The 16,429-nt window shown below is 36.9% G+C and overlaps 2 protein-coding genes and 1 pseudogene across 2 annotated transcripts; 1 reads left to right on the forward strand and 2 right to left on the reverse strand.

Moving 5' to 3' along the window:
* The first annotated feature begins 1,089 nt into the window (after positions 1-1,089).
* On the forward strand, positions 1,090-5,975 carry LOC126791130 (uncharacterized). The gene is made up of 8 exons (XM_050517536.1): positions 1,090-1,331; positions 2,543-2,636; positions 2,777-2,827; positions 2,944-3,117; positions 3,465-3,626; positions 3,875-3,994; positions 4,738-4,871; positions 5,471-5,975. Exons 1-8 carry the CDS (start codon positions 1,174-1,176, stop codon positions 5,544-5,546), a joined length of 969 nt encoding a protein of 322 aa, XP_050373493.1. The 5' UTR covers positions 1,090-1,173; the 3' UTR covers positions 5,547-5,975.
* Positions 5,976-6,384: 409 nt separating this feature from the next.
* On the reverse strand, positions 6,385-9,793 carry LOC126790799 (sulfate transporter 3.1-like). The gene is made up of 11 exons (XM_050517149.1): positions 9,466-9,793; positions 9,097-9,304; positions 8,783-8,954; positions 8,449-8,514; positions 8,053-8,166; positions 7,810-7,932; positions 7,567-7,693; positions 7,011-7,488; positions 6,825-6,910; positions 6,646-6,722; positions 6,385-6,549 (listed from the first exon to the last, which is right to left on the reverse strand). The coding sequence occupies exons 1-11, from the start codon at positions 9,791-9,793 to the stop codon at positions 6,385-6,387; spliced, it is 1,944 nt and encodes a 647-aa protein (XP_050373106.1).
* Positions 9,794-11,720: 1,927 nt separating this feature from the next.
* LOC126790801 (sulfate transporter 3.1-like) lies at positions 11,721-15,755 on the reverse strand (annotated as a pseudogene).
* Between the last annotated feature and the right edge of the window lie 674 nt (positions 15,756-16,429).

Raw genomic sequence — 16,429 nt, forward strand, 5'->3', positions numbered from 1 at the left:
TTGATGACGTTTTCGCTTATTCCTTCGCACATGAGATCATATCTGAAGACAACGGTGAACCTCGCTCTGTAGCTGAATGCGAATGCAGAGCAGATTGGCCGAAGTGGAAGGAAGCAATCCAGGCAGAACTTGACTTATTAGCGAAGAGAGAAGTCTTCGGAAAGGTTGAATTGACTCCAAGAGATGTCAAACCAGTTGGACATAAATGGGTCTTCATTCGTATCGCTCTCCATGAAGCAGTTAAAGAATGTATTTGGCTATGATCACTCGTTCGTCATATTCGTGATTCTTGTGGATTAGTCTCTACAACTGATCAACCTACGTGCATTTATGAAGATAATGCTGCTTGCATAGAGCATAAAAAGTTAGGTTTCATCAAGGGAGACAACACCAAACATATTTCGCCCAAGTTCTTCTACAACGTTCAACAATAGAAGTTCTTGAATGTTCAGATCAATCAAGTGAGTTCAAAATCTAATGTTGCGGATTTGTTCACTAAGTCTTTACCTAAATTTACTTTTGTCAAACATGTGAAGAGCATTGACATGCGTCGTTTATCAGAACTTTAGAGTTTGGTAGACTTCAGGGGGAGTTTACATCACATGTCAAGATCTTAAGTAGTTGGTGTGTTGTGCTCTTTTTCCCTTCGATCAGGCTTTTGTTTTACCTAAGAGGTTTTTGTTTTGTTTGACAAGATTTTTACCGAAGCAACGTTATGCGCCATGCAACCTAGGGATGCGACACAAGGGGGAGTGTTCCGAGAGAATTACTATTCTGCCATTGCGTGTGTTTTAGCCTAATATATTTCATGTTAGGAGATAAATTAACATCTTCTTAATAGATTAGAACTCTGAATCCTACTGGATTGTGGTTTTTGTAATGACTATATATAGACCCTTATATTATTTAATAATACACAATTATTTCATCATGCATCAAATTAACCATTTACCTCTATTTTAACCAAAAAAAAAATTCATTTACCTCTAGAAAGGACTAATTCGATTAGAATCCGAAAAAAATGACCGACCCGACCCACCCTGATCAGAGACAAAACTCAAAAGGGTTTAAAGAAGAAAGAAGCTAGTAAACACTTGATGCTCCTCTCTCTCTCTCTCTCTCCCTCCTGAATAAACCCTACTGAAACTCAGTCGGTAAAAGCAAGCATTAACAATGGCGGAAGCAGATGGAGGATCAGATAAGAAGGCTGGTGGAGTTGAGTCTTTGAAAGACAAAGGAAATGAGCAATTCAAAGCTGGGAATTACCTCAAAGCCGCAGCTCTCTACACGCAGGCCATCAAGCAAGACCCCCAAAACCCCACTCTTTATAGGTACTTTTCCCATTTCAAAGCTCTCTGCTTTTTGGGTTTTGAGTATGTTGTATGAATCAAAATGGCATCTTTATTGGTTCGGCACGCAGTTCATTTGATATATTCACATGGGTTAGGTTAACTGTGGACATTTGGGTATTCTGTGTCTCGTTTTGTGGAGTTTAATGTTTAAAGTTGTATGTTTTACTTATGTAGAAACTCATTTGATTTGGTTTTGTAAAGTTTGATGTTGTTTGTAAGCGGCATTTTCCTTTTTTCATTCTTAATTTGCATCATTGTCTATAAAAATGCATCTGCCGGATTAGTTTTACTTTTCAGGGTGCTGCTTCTGGCATTTTGTCTCGTTTGTGAACTTGGAGAGGTTGAGAGTTGATGTAGAATCTACATCGTTGTTGGTAATTTACTTTTTAGAGCTAGTTGTGGGTTTAAGGAAGTAGAGATGCGAAAGGGTTTCTCCTTCCGCTTCTTGAAAAGAAAATCAGGCACTTAGATAGACTAGAATCCGGTTTTAAGGGATTCTTTCTTGGGGATAAAACTTTCAACTGAAACAGTATGAGATGCAAGTGCAACGCAAGCCTCAGTTGACGTACACTTACGGGGCAACTTACGGTCCCAGACTGTTCAAACTCGATTATTTAATCTAAGAAATTGTATAGTTTCCTTATAGATGGCCAGTTTTTGCCTTTTAGGCATCAACTTAACTTATTGGGCAGAAATACTGTGATCGAAGTTTATGCAAGATAAAAGGGGCCATAAGGCAAAAGTATTCACCTTATTACGACAACAAAACTGTCAAATTTTGATTTGGCCTTTTAAGTTTCATGCAATGTTTGGACAGAGACGTGCTTCCTTTGCTCCCTTATGTCAACTGATGTAGGAGAATTCAGGTTTGTTATATATAGTGTTTGTTTCAACAACTGCCTCTACATTTGTTTCATTTTAGCTTTAGTTAAGAAAATGAGCTGGTCTGTGAAAATGTAAAGGAGGTTTATGGTAGGTTATACTAGTTTCTCTTGTAAACTAAACTTTAAGGATGTTTACCGAAAACATAGAATTGTCTTCATATGAAGTAGGATGCTATTACTAAGAAAATTAGCACTGTAAAAAAAAAAGCTTTAAAGGTTGGATTTCTAGATGTAACAAAGCATGCATGCTTGTACTAAACAAAGTTGTATGAGGAAACTTATTTGTTTCTAATTGTTCCAATCCAGCAACCGTGCTGCTGCATTTCTGCAATTGGTTAAGCTTAACAGAGCCCTTGCTGATGCTGAAACAACAATTACATTGAACCCCAAGTGGGAAAAGGTATTGTTCTCTTTCTTCAAACAACTTGATTTGGCAGTCAGCAAATGTTACGATCATTGAAACTCTCATTTTCCTTAATTGTTATCTTCCCCTCAAGGAATGGAGAGGTTTCTAAATGTACCATTTGGATTCACCTCCAGGGATATTTCAGGAAAGGATGCATATTAGAGGCCATGGAGCAGTATGATGATGTATGTCTTGAAGTTTTTTTTCACTCTTCCCATTGGTTCCATTTGCATTTTGGGCAAGACCACATGTTTTTTTGGGTCCATTGCTAATATTCTACTGTTCATCACATGTTGTGTAGGCTCTGACTGCTTTCCAGACAGCTTTGCAATACAATCCAAAAAGTGTAGAAGTCTCTCGAAAGATGAAGAAAATTTCTCAGTTGGCGAAAGATAAAAAACGTGCTGAAGAAGTGGATAAAATGAGATCAAATGTTGATTTGGCAAAACATTTGGATAAACTGAAATCTGAAGTGGTGAGTCGATTCGTCAAGCTAGGAGGTCATGATTATCTACATCACTTCTCTTCCATAATGTTATGCATTGTCTTATGCTATATCATCTCTAATTTGGTTATGCATATCCTCATTCATTTACATAGGTCAATCTCTGTTTCTGCTTTCTTTTTATTCTTTGCCTATATGTAGGACTTTCTGCTGTTCATTCTTTCATACATGTAAAGTTTCTTAGCTCCCTGAACTGTATAGTGCAGATAAGAATCGTAGTCATTATTCTTAGCATCTTATGTATACAGTGTAAATGGATCACCTGTGGTTGATTTGTTTCAATCACTGCTCACTCTTTCTCTTTGCATTCTGGAAAGTTTGAAGGATCCGAAGATGCATTCTCTTTTCTTGTTGAGACTATGGAGGCAGCAGTAAAATCATGGCATGAAACTTCAAAAGTGGAGGCTAGAGTTTACTTTCTCCTTGATAAAGAAAAAACAGACACCGAAAAGTATGCTCCGGCTGTGAACATTGATAAGGTATTGAGTGTTTGGCTGTGATTGCCAATATAACTTTTTGCTTGTTGATGGAAAATAATTTCTAAATTGTAGATCTTATGAATTTTTTTTTCTTTCTGTTACAACAAATGTGTTAATTCCAACTCAAGATTTTGTCTCGTATGCTAAGTTAATGCTATTCAAGCCCTGAGCCATTGTTCCCTGCTCTTGTTAACTATACTAACCAAGTGAAAACTTCTAATTTAATGAATGCTTCCCTGTTGTTTCAGGCCTTTGAATCACCCGATACACACAGAAATTGTTTCCCTTTTCTCAGGCAGTATGCTGAGGATTCTTTCTCTAGAGCAGCTTGCTTGGTGACCCCCAAGAGTATCATGTCTTACCCACAGGTATGTTTACCTTCACTTATGTTTTACAATGGCATTAGATCAATTTTATGAGGGGAAAAAAATATGTGCAAGTGTGTAACATAGTTAAATTATGATGATGATTGAATGCTACCCTTATATATGCACATATCTCTGTTTCATTTTTGATTTGCTAATTTGGATGCTTGCACCGGCCCATAAGAATGTAACTCACAGATGCTTTTTGTGGTTTTCCAACAAGTTTTTGCCATGGATTTTTTATCATCATCTTTCTAAGCTGTTCATTGTTCAGGATTTTTTATGATCATTTAACTTTGGCAGCACTGCCCAAATCCTGTGTCCTCTCATGAAGTGCTTATGTGTGTTGTCCATCTAGCCTCCGTGGACAGTTTACCTCTACGAGGGTTCAAGACTTCAATTTGTGTCCTTGTCTGTTCAAAAGTCTCTTGCATGTTAATTTTTTTTTCGTAAGAGCATTGCATAATGACCCCTTTTAATTTCCCGTTTTTGTTTCCTGAGATAAGTGTTATACTGGTTTCAGACTACATATGGGACCCAATTAGTGTCTACCATGGACATATTTACCAAGTTCCTTCATCTTATGCTTTGTATATGGTTATTTGCCTATCACAGATTCAGTAGCTTTAGCTGGTCTTACAAATTATGTGTTTTAATCTATAATCGAAATAGAGGGTGAATTATGACATTTATAAATGAAATTTTCAATTAAGAAACAGGTTTCAGTGATCAATTTCTTTTTGCAGGTTTGGAAAGGTCAAGGATCAAGGAAATGGAAACATGGGCAACATGATGGATTCTTTGTTCAGTTTGAGATGCATTTCTTGCGAAAGTTGTGGTTTATTCCTAGTTCCAATGAACTGGGCCAGACATTGTGCAGGTATCCTCTCTCTCTCTCACACATGCATACTATATTTCCATGAGGTAGTACATTAGATGTAACTTCAGGGGTGGAGGACTAAAAAGCTTCTGTTCTTTTCCTTTCAAGTTGGTTCTTTATTGTTTTTTTTTAACTTTTAAGTTCTAATAGTATATAGGCCAAGATCATATTATAAAGTCTGGCTGTCAGTGCAATCACTTGTAATGTACTGTACCCTGTATCAGTACTCCGTACTTGGGTTATATTTGGTGGTTGCATTTCTTTCAACATTGAAATGTCAGCAATGATGTTATGTTTTGTCTTAAAGATGTGAACAAGCATGGCCTTTATTTCTTTAAGAGAATGAAGTAATGGAAGTTTTCAAAACACATCATAGCCATGGAGAAAACCACTGTTTAAATTTTATCAGTGGATTTTCTTAAAATATCCTTCAAGTTGCAAGAGGCCAGTAGGAAATCATAGGGTCCTTTCTTTCAATGCTTCTAAGCATTTTCTATTTTTTGAAGCATGCCTATGGTTCTTAAGTCTTAGTTGAAGTCTTTCTATGATATAAAATTTCTTTTGGAGCTAGGTAAATTTGAATATTTGTGCTCTGTCAGGGATCCGGAAGATCTAGACATCAGTGCCCATGAATTGATTCCGCGCCTATACAAAGAGAAGTCCTCCAAGTCATAGGCACCTTCACCTGCATGTTGTTGGACAGAAATCTGAGGGCTCAGTTTAGCGGTATTGTAAAGAGCAAACAGCACATGTACTATCTTTTGCCTTGCTCAGAATCTCAGATGTAAGGTCTTCTTTGGCCTGGTGTTTTGGAGGAAGGTATTTTACATAACCATTCCATACATCTACCATGGTTTTGTTCTCCCCTCCCCCTCTCTCAAATTCCTCTAAGAAAACATTTATCTGGATGTTACGCCTTTACAGAGGTCCCTTATTGTGAGATTGCCTATCCTGATTTTGTCCGTTGCATTATACCGGGTTGTTTCTAACACATGTACGTTAAATGGTACTTATATGGTGATGCTAAGACTTGAAACTTGGTGCTATAATTCCTCTGTAATCTTCTATATTGTGTAAGGTGTTAATGACTGATTCTTCTCAGCACTCAATACGTCATGATTGGATCCGAGACTGTGCAGCCAATGAAACTCTCCAGCATACAATCCTCGTTAGGGACTGGATTCCTAGATTGAGTATTAGGTAAAATCTCACAGTAATTCAATTTCCATTAAAACTGGCACTGTGGCTTGCTGCATTTAGTCAAGAAGCTTAAGTTCTAAGATTTACAACTACTGCTAGATAGAGAAAATCTCACAAAATGCCTCACAAGCATCTTCAACTTCCAAAGCTTTAAGCATTGTCTTCTATCTACATTCAAACATATTTCTTCCTCCCACCTTGTAGATCAATAGTTGGATAAAATTAAAACATTCATCTACTTTGGTTGCAGTTACTGATTGCAACACTCCTTTGGTGTTTTAGAATTTAGATACCAAAGCTCAACACTTAAAAGCTAGCACTCTGAGTCTTCTGCTGGACTGGGGTCGCTACTACGCAGCTTACATGCTTTTACAGCGTCGGCCACTGTAACAAATATCCAATCCTGACCTATTTTATCAATGAACTTTGACAAATCCAGCTTCTTAATCACTTCGCTTCTTGGGTTTGCCAGTACAAGCTAATTAATTCAGAGAAAGAAAGAACTAATTAGCTACACAACTTATGAACGTAGAGTCCATGAAAATGTTTAACTAATGGATATACAGCTTCATACCTTCATACTATTTCTGTCTAATTTTTTTTTAACTTCTTCTAGCATGCTGATCCCACTCGTATCAATTCCTCCAACATCTGTAATTTGATCTTAATGTCAGCAGTTTTTACTTTTTTTGTTAAGAAGGAAAGGGTAGATAGATGAAAAATTTAAACTGTTGCAGCTTAAAAATATCTTACTACTAATGTCTAGTATAACGTATTGCAGGCTTGTTTCTCCATAAGCCTTTATCCTATCTTCCTCTTCATATATCCATCTTGAGATCCTGAGCTCAAAATTAGAAGCAGATATCAAATTAGTACTCTATATTTCTCAATGTCGAGATTAACATTCTTCCATAAATGCATAGTGTTAATACAGTTTACCTTTCCCTCAAATAGTGAGCATTTGCAAAGTATATGGGTGAATCGATCTGAAGAATGAGAATCCCTGGAACAAGTGTTGCGTTTGAATATTGGTCAATGCTTCTATAAACCGACGTGTTTGGAATTTTGCCTAGATTGAGAGTCCTGGGTCTTGTTATGAAAAGAATTACTCGTAGCAAAGAAATTACAACCGCAATGGATAGACCAATCTGGACAGTTCCAAAACCAACACCCAGACATGCACCCATGCATACCATGAAGTCGATCTTATCTATCTTCCAGAGATTGATGGCACCTGGGATGTCCACCACGCTATACATTGCCACTATTATAATGGAGCAGAGGACAACGACTGGTGTGTATTGGAACACTGGTGTCAAAAATAACAGTGTCAACAACATTATAATCGCCATGACTATGGGTGAGACTTGAGTCTTGGCTCCGGCATTGTAGTTTACCGCAGTTCTTGAAAATATTACTGCAGAGATTAAATCATTATAACAATCAATAAATGGAATTGATTTGATTTGATCCGAAAATTGGTTTATTTATGTACCTGATGCCAAGGGGCAACCAGTGCAGGAGCCTATTATGTTCATCATTCCAAAAGCAATCATTTCTTTGCTTCCGTCAACGTGATAGTGCTCGAGTGTGGCAAAGCTTCTTCCACCAGATATTCCTTCCTGTATAATCACAACCATTTCACGACAATTGGATTAAAACCTCATTTTCTTAAATATAATACATATATTATGTTTTTAAATTATCATTAGATATTTGTGGGGAGCTCATAACTTACAGCAATGCCAATAATGCCAGAAATTAATCCAGCTTTTATAGAGGCAACAAGATGGCGTGACTTAAAAACTGTGCTCAAGTCAGATATGGTTACAGGGTTCAATCCTTTGGGAAGGTGTCCGATCTACAAAAACATACAATAACATATATAAATATATATATATATATATATAAAATTCAACTAAACAGATATACAATCAATACGGTTATCATCTTATTAAAGAATAATTAGCTAAAGATTTACCGCTTGAATGTTATGTTTTTCAACTGGGGTTAGGAAAACCAGAAGGCTCCCCACGATCACGCAGAACAATGGTGACAGTGCACTTATCCAAAAGAGAGATGGTATTTTCATGCTCTGTTCATAAATCATAACCAACGACATAAACAAGCATCACTGTAGCTAACCCGTATTGTTAGTAGAGAAGGCCATTTATATTTTTGGAAGAAAGAATCGATATGTACATGAATAAATTGGTAAATTAAGCTAAGCGAGGTCTTTTTTTGGGTGGATATATATATATATATATAGTACATTTTCTTATATATAAAAGTAATAAAACAAGGCAAAGCTATTAGAGCTGCCACTGATGAATTGATCTACTTACAAATTAAGCAAAAGGACAAGACATCAACTTACAAGGTTTCTGGAAAGGAAGAGATAAAAGAGGAAACCACATCCGATCACAGCGGGTTCCCATTTCCACTGCAAATATATAATCACATAAGAGGGATCCGCATGCATTATATATGTCTCTTTGTAGGAGTAAGAGTAGCATGAAACTCAGAAGTATGGGTGTATAGCCTGGTCAACACAACCCCATACATTCATTTCCATGCCAGGAACACCATTCCGTTCTATCTAACTTAGATGTCTAAAATGATATAACAAGAAAAAAACATATCAAATGGCTTAGGGTTTATACGTATTGTAGAATTTCCCGGAATCGAAGATAGATAAAGGAAATATATACCTCATGGAAATGAGTAAAGATGGATATGAAGATAGAGACAGGATCCGATCCTCCAGTGACATGCGTTATCCCTAACAGCGGTTTAAGCTGTTGAGAAATCACACTAATGGCTGATCCACCCATGAAACCCATTATTGTTGCATGAGAAAGAAAGTCCACGACAAAACCAAGTCTGTATGCGACAATTAATTAACACACAGGCCATACAATTGATCGTCAGTTTTATACATACATATAATTTATGTAAAAATACGGTTTTTTCTTCTTTACAGAATTCTTTGGCACATCATGCAGTCATTTTTGTTAAATAATACCTTAAGAAGCCAAGGCAAGCCTGAAAGAGTCCAGCAAAAAAGGTAGAGGTGAGAGCCATCTGGAGATAGAGTTTAGGGTTTTCAGTAGGGTTAACTTCCTCCGACACGATATTAGCTAACACAACCAATGAAACAGCCACTGGTCCGATTGCAACATGCCTTGAGGTTCCAAGAACTGCGTACACAAGTGGAGGTACAAAACTCATATCTGCACAAAGCACCATCGATTACATTCTTCTACGTACAACAATGACGTCGTAGATTCAAAGTATGATATAATTAGGAGAATACACACACACACACACACACACACACACACACAAAAGATATGTCATATGTTGCAAGTCGCAACTGTAGTAAATTACTTACATATACCAACGATTGGGGGCAGGTTTGCCAACCTCGCATAGCTTATCCCCTGAGGAACTGCCAGGGTAGAAATGGTGACTCCGGCGATAATATCAGACCTGAGATAGTCTAACTTGTAACGAGGAGCCCACTCGAGGATCGAAAAGACGTATTGCAAACCTAGAATTGCTTTTTTGGATGCGGGTTGATTCTTAAATCTTCGTAAAGGGTCGTCGTGAAAGAGAGTCTCTTTCAGTGACAACTTCACAGCCGTCAAAAGTGGCTTTGGTGGTGGAATCTCAACTCGCGGAAGACTGTACTGATCATGATCATAATCTCTGTTTCCCATTTCCGAGTCGCTTCAGAAAAATAATCACTAGTGAGCCATTGTGATTTTAAATCTGTGGAGCAGAAGATAGCTGGAGATCAAGTTGTGACCTATATTTAAGTAAGGAAGATAAATAGGATATATTTCATAGGAGGATCATGTTTCTAACTATATATCCTGAAGATTTGTTTGCATAAAGTGGATAAGATCGCATATTTTCCCACAGAGATTCACCTGCCACTTAATTAAAGCGCGATGGAATAGGTCATATTTGCTCCGCATGAATGGCTGCGCACGCATAATTCTCTAACATATCAAGAATCATCATATCAAGGAAAAGTTTACCAAATAATAAAGAAATTGTTGCCCACTGCCACCCCACAAACTCCTTTGTTCACCCCAAAAAGAATTACTATAATTACACTAATTTTATAAAATACATAATTAATTAATTATATACTTAATTTATCATGAAATATTAATCTTTTCCATCCGATCTAAAAATATTTCTCTCTTACTGATTGAAAATTTTCATTTTTTATGTTCGATATTTTTCTTTATATATTAAAGAAATTTAGCTTACGTAACCGCCAAACACGTTTTCTATACTATCCTTGATTTATTAAATTGATTATATTTAATTAATGGGTAAGAAAGTAAAAAAAAAACCACTTTCTCCTACAAATTCTCTAAAAAATATGAATATAAGATGTGTGCACACGTTCAAATGTTATCGTTGATTTATGAGCAGTAAAATAGTAAGCACGTCATTTTGCATGTGTCTTTGCACATGCGAGAAGACTAGTTCATATATAATTTGTTATTCAAATAATAAATCATTACTGTTAACTTAATAATTTTTTTTATAATAATTGGTGAACATTACAAATAAAAATTTTAATACCAAAATCAATCTTTTTTTCCACAACTCAAAGTTGTTAATCTATGTTTTTTGGCATTTATATTAGTTAAACATTAATTTTTTCATCTAGAAAAAATTAAAATAAATATATAATTAAGGTAGAAATATAAATGAATCATATTTGATTATATTTATAAACCGTATCATTTCTTTTTATATTGGTGTAAATTAATTGAAAGATTGTCTCTAAATATTATATTTTTCAATTCGATATGTCATTAAGGACAATTTTGAAAAAAAAGTGGGTGAAATAAGTAAACTTAATATTAAATTTAAAATGTGGAGTGAAATAGCCGCACCCTAAAGAAATATATCAAGAATTAATCACTATGAAAAATCTGAAAATAAGACAATTATGAGTGATTTTTTAAGTTTATTTTTTTAAAAGACAATTATAAGAGATGATTATAAAAAGAGTACAATGTTACATCTAAAAAAAGAGTTGTACATAGTGTTCAATATAAATACACACCCAAAACTTCTTGATTTCTTGATTCTTTTATCATATATTAACTTCCATACACGCGCGTGGCAACAACTATAATATGGACTTGGTGCGGACGAGGTCCTTAATATGGACTTGGGATTGTGCACTGGATTGCCCAACGTGTGCGCACCCAAACAAAGACTAGTTTGTTTCTGGGACACATCCCAATCGGAGCTAGAGATTAAACAATCTTGAAATTTTTTCAAGGGGCGATCAAAGATAGCTAACATTTGATGCATGGATGTCATATTGAAGAGACAGTGGAGTCAGACTACCTTGAAGCCACTCTTGATCATTGAAAACTCGAGCTATGAGTTGCTCAATCATGCAGAATATTGGCCTTGCTATCCATTCAACTATTCAAGTGCGAATTCGTTTTGCGCTTAGAACTTATGATGAAGTAGGTCATGCTACAAATTGTTGTACCGCTCTACAATAAGATTGACTCTTGATTTCATATAGAAAAGGATAGAGGAGACTTTGAACAATAAAAATATTATTCACAGTTTACATACCAAGGCTCAATACTTATGTACAAGTTATAAGTTGGCACTCTGTAACTCAATATCATCTGCTGGACTGGGGTCGCTGCTATGCAACTCACATGCTTTTACAGCATCGTCCACGGAAACAAACATCCAGTCCATGCCAACTTTTGCAACGAACTTGGAGACCTCTAACTTCTTAATCACTTCACTCCTCGGATTTGCTAAGACCAGCTAATGGATTCAGAGAAAGAAAGAAACTAATTAGATTCAATATGTATGACTGTACAGCTTGAAAACGACAAACTAAAAATGGGCCGGGATATATATAGCTTCATACTTTGAGACTCTTTCTGTCTATTCACTTTTGACCTCTTCGAGCATGCTGATCCCACATGAATCAATGCCTCCAACACCTGTAGTTAATTTGATATTAATGTTATCAATTGGCTAGATGTTAGTTAAACTATTGTTGCTTGATACAAGAAGCTTACTGGTAATGTCTAGTATAATGAATCGTAAGCTTGATTCTCCAGAAGCTTTTATTCTGTCTTCCTCTTCAAATATCCATCTGGAAATCCTGAGGACGTCAAAATTAAAAGCAGATATCATAATGAATTTTCTATATTTCTCAATTTCGAGATTAACATTCTTCCACATATATAGCAGTGTTGGTATAGTTTACCTTTCCCTCAAATAGTTGACATTCGCGAAGTATATAGGTGAATCGATTTGAAGCATGAGAATCCCAGGAACAAGTGTTGCATCTGGATATTGTTCAATGCTTCTATAAACCGATGTGTTCGGAATCTTGCCCAGATTGAGAGTCCTCGGTCTTGTTATGAAAAGAATCATTCGCAACAAAGAAATAACAACCGCAAAGGACAGACCAATCAGCGCATTTCCGAAACTAACACCTAAACATGCACCCATGCATACCATACAATCCATCTTATCCGTCTTCCAGATATGGATGGCAGCTGGGATGTCCATGACACTAGACATTGCCACGATTATAATGGAACATAGGGCTACTAGTGGTGTGTATTGGAACAATGGCATCAAAAACAGCACCGTCAACAGCATCATAATCGCCATGATTATGGGTGAGACTTGAGTCTTGCCTCCGGCGCTGTAGTTCACCGCAGCTCTTGAAAATGGTGCTGCCAGTATTCAATCATTATAACAATCAATAAATGGATTCGATATGAAGTAGGATAGGTCATATATCGGTTCGGTTCGGTTTTTGGTTTAAATCGAAACCGCACCACTTTGATCGGTTTTTTAGAAATTCAAACCATTCACCGAATTGAATTAGTCTGAACCGAAACAATCGGTTTAGCCGAAATTCGGTTCGGTTTCGATTCACACCTCATATGTAATTTTTTTTAATTTTTCAAGAGGTGTGACTCGAACTCCTATCTAAAGATGATGTCACAAATCACTAGATCACACGCATTTCTCATTAATAACTATGTAAAATTATATTTTTCTCATTTTGATAGATATTTTCAATAAAACATCAAAATGTCAATGTTGGGATTCAAACTTCTGGCCTAGAATATAACAACCATGCGTTCTACCAATTGCGCTAGACAACCTTATATGTTATGTGTTATTATTTTTTAAATCATTAAATTAATTCGATCGGTTCGGTTTTAAATCGGTTGGTTTGATCACGTAAACCATTTTCAAACCGTTTAAACCGGTTTCGGTTCGATTTTCTTTATTTTTTAAATTACATCTCTTCGGTTCGGTTATCCGCACCATATATTTCGTTTCAGTTTAATTCGGTCGATTTTGTTTATTTAATTCGGTTTATGCCCACCCCTAATATGAAGATTGATTATTTAATTATGTAGTAGTACGTACCTGATGCCAAGGGGCAACAAGTGCAAGAGCCTATTATGTTCATCATTCCAAAAGCAATCATCTCCCTGCTGCCATCAATATGATAGTTTTCCAGTGTGGCAAAGCTTCTTCCGCAAGCTATTCCTTCCTAATCACAACCATTTGATGATAATTAAATAAAAACCTCGATTAAAAAAAAACTATTTCAATTTGATATAGATATTATATTGTTAAATTATAATTAGATATTCCGAGGAGTTCATAGCTTACAGCAAGACCAATAATCCCACTAATCACTCCGGCTTTTATAGAGGCGTGAAGATGGCGCGACTTAAAAACCGTACTCAAGTCCGACACAGTTACGGGGTTCAACCCTTTCTGAAGGTGCCCAATCTACAAAAGGAAAGAAATATATGTGCATAGTTCAACCAAACAGATATGAAATTATAATGTATAGATATCCCCTTATAATTGAAAATTGAGCTAAATGTTTACCACTTGAATGTTGTGATTGTCAACATGGGTTACAAATACCAGAAGGCTCCCCACCACCACGCAAAACAATTGTGCCAGTGCACTCATCCAAAACAAAGATGGTTTTTTCTTGCTCTGTTAAGTCATAACCAACAACATAAATAATCCACACGGTTGATAAACCCCCCTAAATTTTGTATGAGAAGGCCATATATAGATACTCACAAGGCTTTTAGAACCTAAGAGAATAAAGAGGAAACCACATCCCATCACAGCAGGTTCCCATTTCCACTGCAATACATAACAACAAAAGAGTCGTCAACACAATTCCAAACTCATTTGCAAAAACATCATTCCATTTTATCTAATGGGGTTTACAAAGCAAGAAACATATCAAATGGGGTTTATACATTAATTCTATACTAATTGGAGTTCAAAAAGAAGATGAATAAAGATAGAGCCATATCAAAGTGGAGAATTTTCAGGTGCGGACGTTCGTACCTTATGTAAGGTACGGATTTGCCGATTCCGGCAACGGTAGGCTGCAATGGCGAGGCAGACCACGACAGCCGCACTCCCCATTTCTCGGCGGTCTCGTCTGTGCCAGTCGGAGCTCCATCGGCGACCCATGGCGGCCAGAATCGCGAAATCGCCATAATCTGCCCAGAAACTTGATTTTTGCAGATTCTGGCTGCCATGAGTCGCCGATAGAGCTTCAGCCGGTACAGACGAGATCATCTGCCGTCACGGCGAATTCGCACGGTGCGGACGTCCGCACCTGAAGCGGTATATATATATATATATATATATTACTCAGATTGAGAGATAGAGGAATACATACCTCGTCGAAGTGCTTAAAGACTGATATGAGGATAGAGACAACATCCGATCCTTGGGTGAAATGTGTTATCCCCAACAAGCCTTTAAGTTGTTGAAGAATCAAAGGGATGGCTGCTCCACCCATGAAGCCCAATATTGTTGCATGGGAAAGAAAATCCACCACAAAACCAAGTCTGTATGTACCAATTTACACACAGGCATACCAAAGACGGTCAGTTTTATACATTAATTATGTCAAATAAGATTTTTTTTCTTCTCTAGAATATTTTTGGCACATTGTGCAGTCATATTCGTTCATAATACCTTAAGAACCCTAGGCAAGCCTGAAAGAGTCCGGCAAAAAAGGTGGAGGTTAAAGCCATTTGGAGATACAGTTTAGGGTTCTCCGTAGGACTAACTTCCTCTGACACCATATTTGCTAGCAGAACCAATGAAACAGCCAATGGTCCAATAGTGATGTGCCTCGAGGTTCCAAATACCGCATAGACTAGTGGAGGTACAAAACTCATATCTACACAATATACAATCGATCACATTCTTGTATAAAATGGAACCTAACATATAAGACACATGGCAACTATATTTAGTTAATTACTTACATATCCCAACAATTTGGGGAAGGTTCGCTAAGATTGCATAGCTGATCCCTTGAGGAACCGCTAGACTAGAAATTGTGATTCCGGCAATGATATCAGACCTCAGGTAGCTAAAGTTGTAACTAGGAGCCCACTGTAGGATTGTGAAGAAGTATTGCAACCCCAGAATTAACTTTTGAAAAGCAGGTTGGTTTTTGAATGGCCTGAATGGGTCGTCAGGATATAGAGTTTCCTTCAATGATGACTTAACAGCGGTTAACAATGGCTTTGGGGGTGGGATCACAACTGGGTGAGGATTGAACTGATCATGACTCTGTGCTGTCGCCATTTCGACTTACTGGAAAAGAAATATTCACTACTAAAGGTTTTGTAGTTTTAAGTGTAAGGATTAGATAGCTGGAGTAGTTATGAGAGCATATCATTTTATACACAAAGGAGGGGGAAGACTGAATCAATATGCGATGCGCTTTGCTCATGTTTTTTGCAGCAAATGTATAGTGAAAGAGATTGCCGCAAAGAAAACAAGGAAAGTTTTCGAAAAACAACCTGGGTTCGGTTTCGACAAGAAACGTAAAGCCTAATACTATCTTTTCTATACATGCAAGGAAGTTCTTAACTTCTACTCTTTTCGGAGAAAGATCCATCTTTCTACCCAATGTGTGTACTGTGTAGTGACGAGCTTTCCATTTGCTTACCTGGTCTCGGTCCGAGTTGCATAGAAGAGTTTGCATGAAATGTATAGGTTGCCGCAACAACCTAAGAAAGTCTTTGGGAGATATTCATACGTGGATGATACGAAAGAAGCTCCAGGTAATTGTGGGAGAGATATGCGAAAGCTACACGGGCCCAAGAAAGCCCCCATCCTTGAAGCTCATAGGTCTAGACGTCTAGTCAATTTGGTTTCTTGTCCCTGTCATAAGCATTGTTTTCATTATGAAGCTGTAGTGAAGTGAAATAGTTGGATTATCCCAGCCAAGTCAATAGAACCCTTAAAAGGAATGT

This window comes from Argentina anserina, chromosome 4 (genome assembly GCF_933775445.1).
Source record: "Argentina anserina chromosome 4, drPotAnse1.1, whole genome shotgun sequence".
NCBI classification, from domain to species: domain Eukaryota; kingdom Viridiplantae; phylum Streptophyta; class Magnoliopsida; order Rosales; family Rosaceae; genus Argentina; species Argentina anserina.

Excerpts from the sequence above, each read along its gene's own strand:
- LOC126791130 (XM_050517536.1), top strand. The coding sequence starts at position 1,174 with ATGGCGGAAGCAGATGGAGGATCAGATAAGAAGGCTGGTGGAGTTGAG. Across the intron at positions 1,332-2,542 it reads CAAAACCCCACTCTTTATAG|CAACCGTGCTGCTGCATTTC; the intron begins GTACTTTTCCCA and ends GTTCCAATCCAG. Across the intron at positions 3,995-4,737 it reads GTATCATGTCTTACCCACAG|GTTTGGAAAGGTCAAGGATC; the intron begins GTATGTTTACCT and ends TTCTTTTTGCAG.
- LOC126790799 (XM_050517149.1), bottom strand. The coding sequence starts at position 9,793 with ATGGGAAACAGAGATTATGATCATGATCAGTACAGTCTTCCGCGAGTT. Across the intron at positions 7,489-7,566 it reads TGGTTGCCCCTTGGCATCAG|TAATATTTTCAAGAACTGCG; the intron begins GTACATAAATAA and ends TAATCTCTGCAG. Across the intron at positions 6,723-6,824 it reads CGTTATACTAGACATTAGTA|ATGTTGGAGGAATTGATACG; the intron begins GTAAGATATTTT and ends ATCAAATTACAG.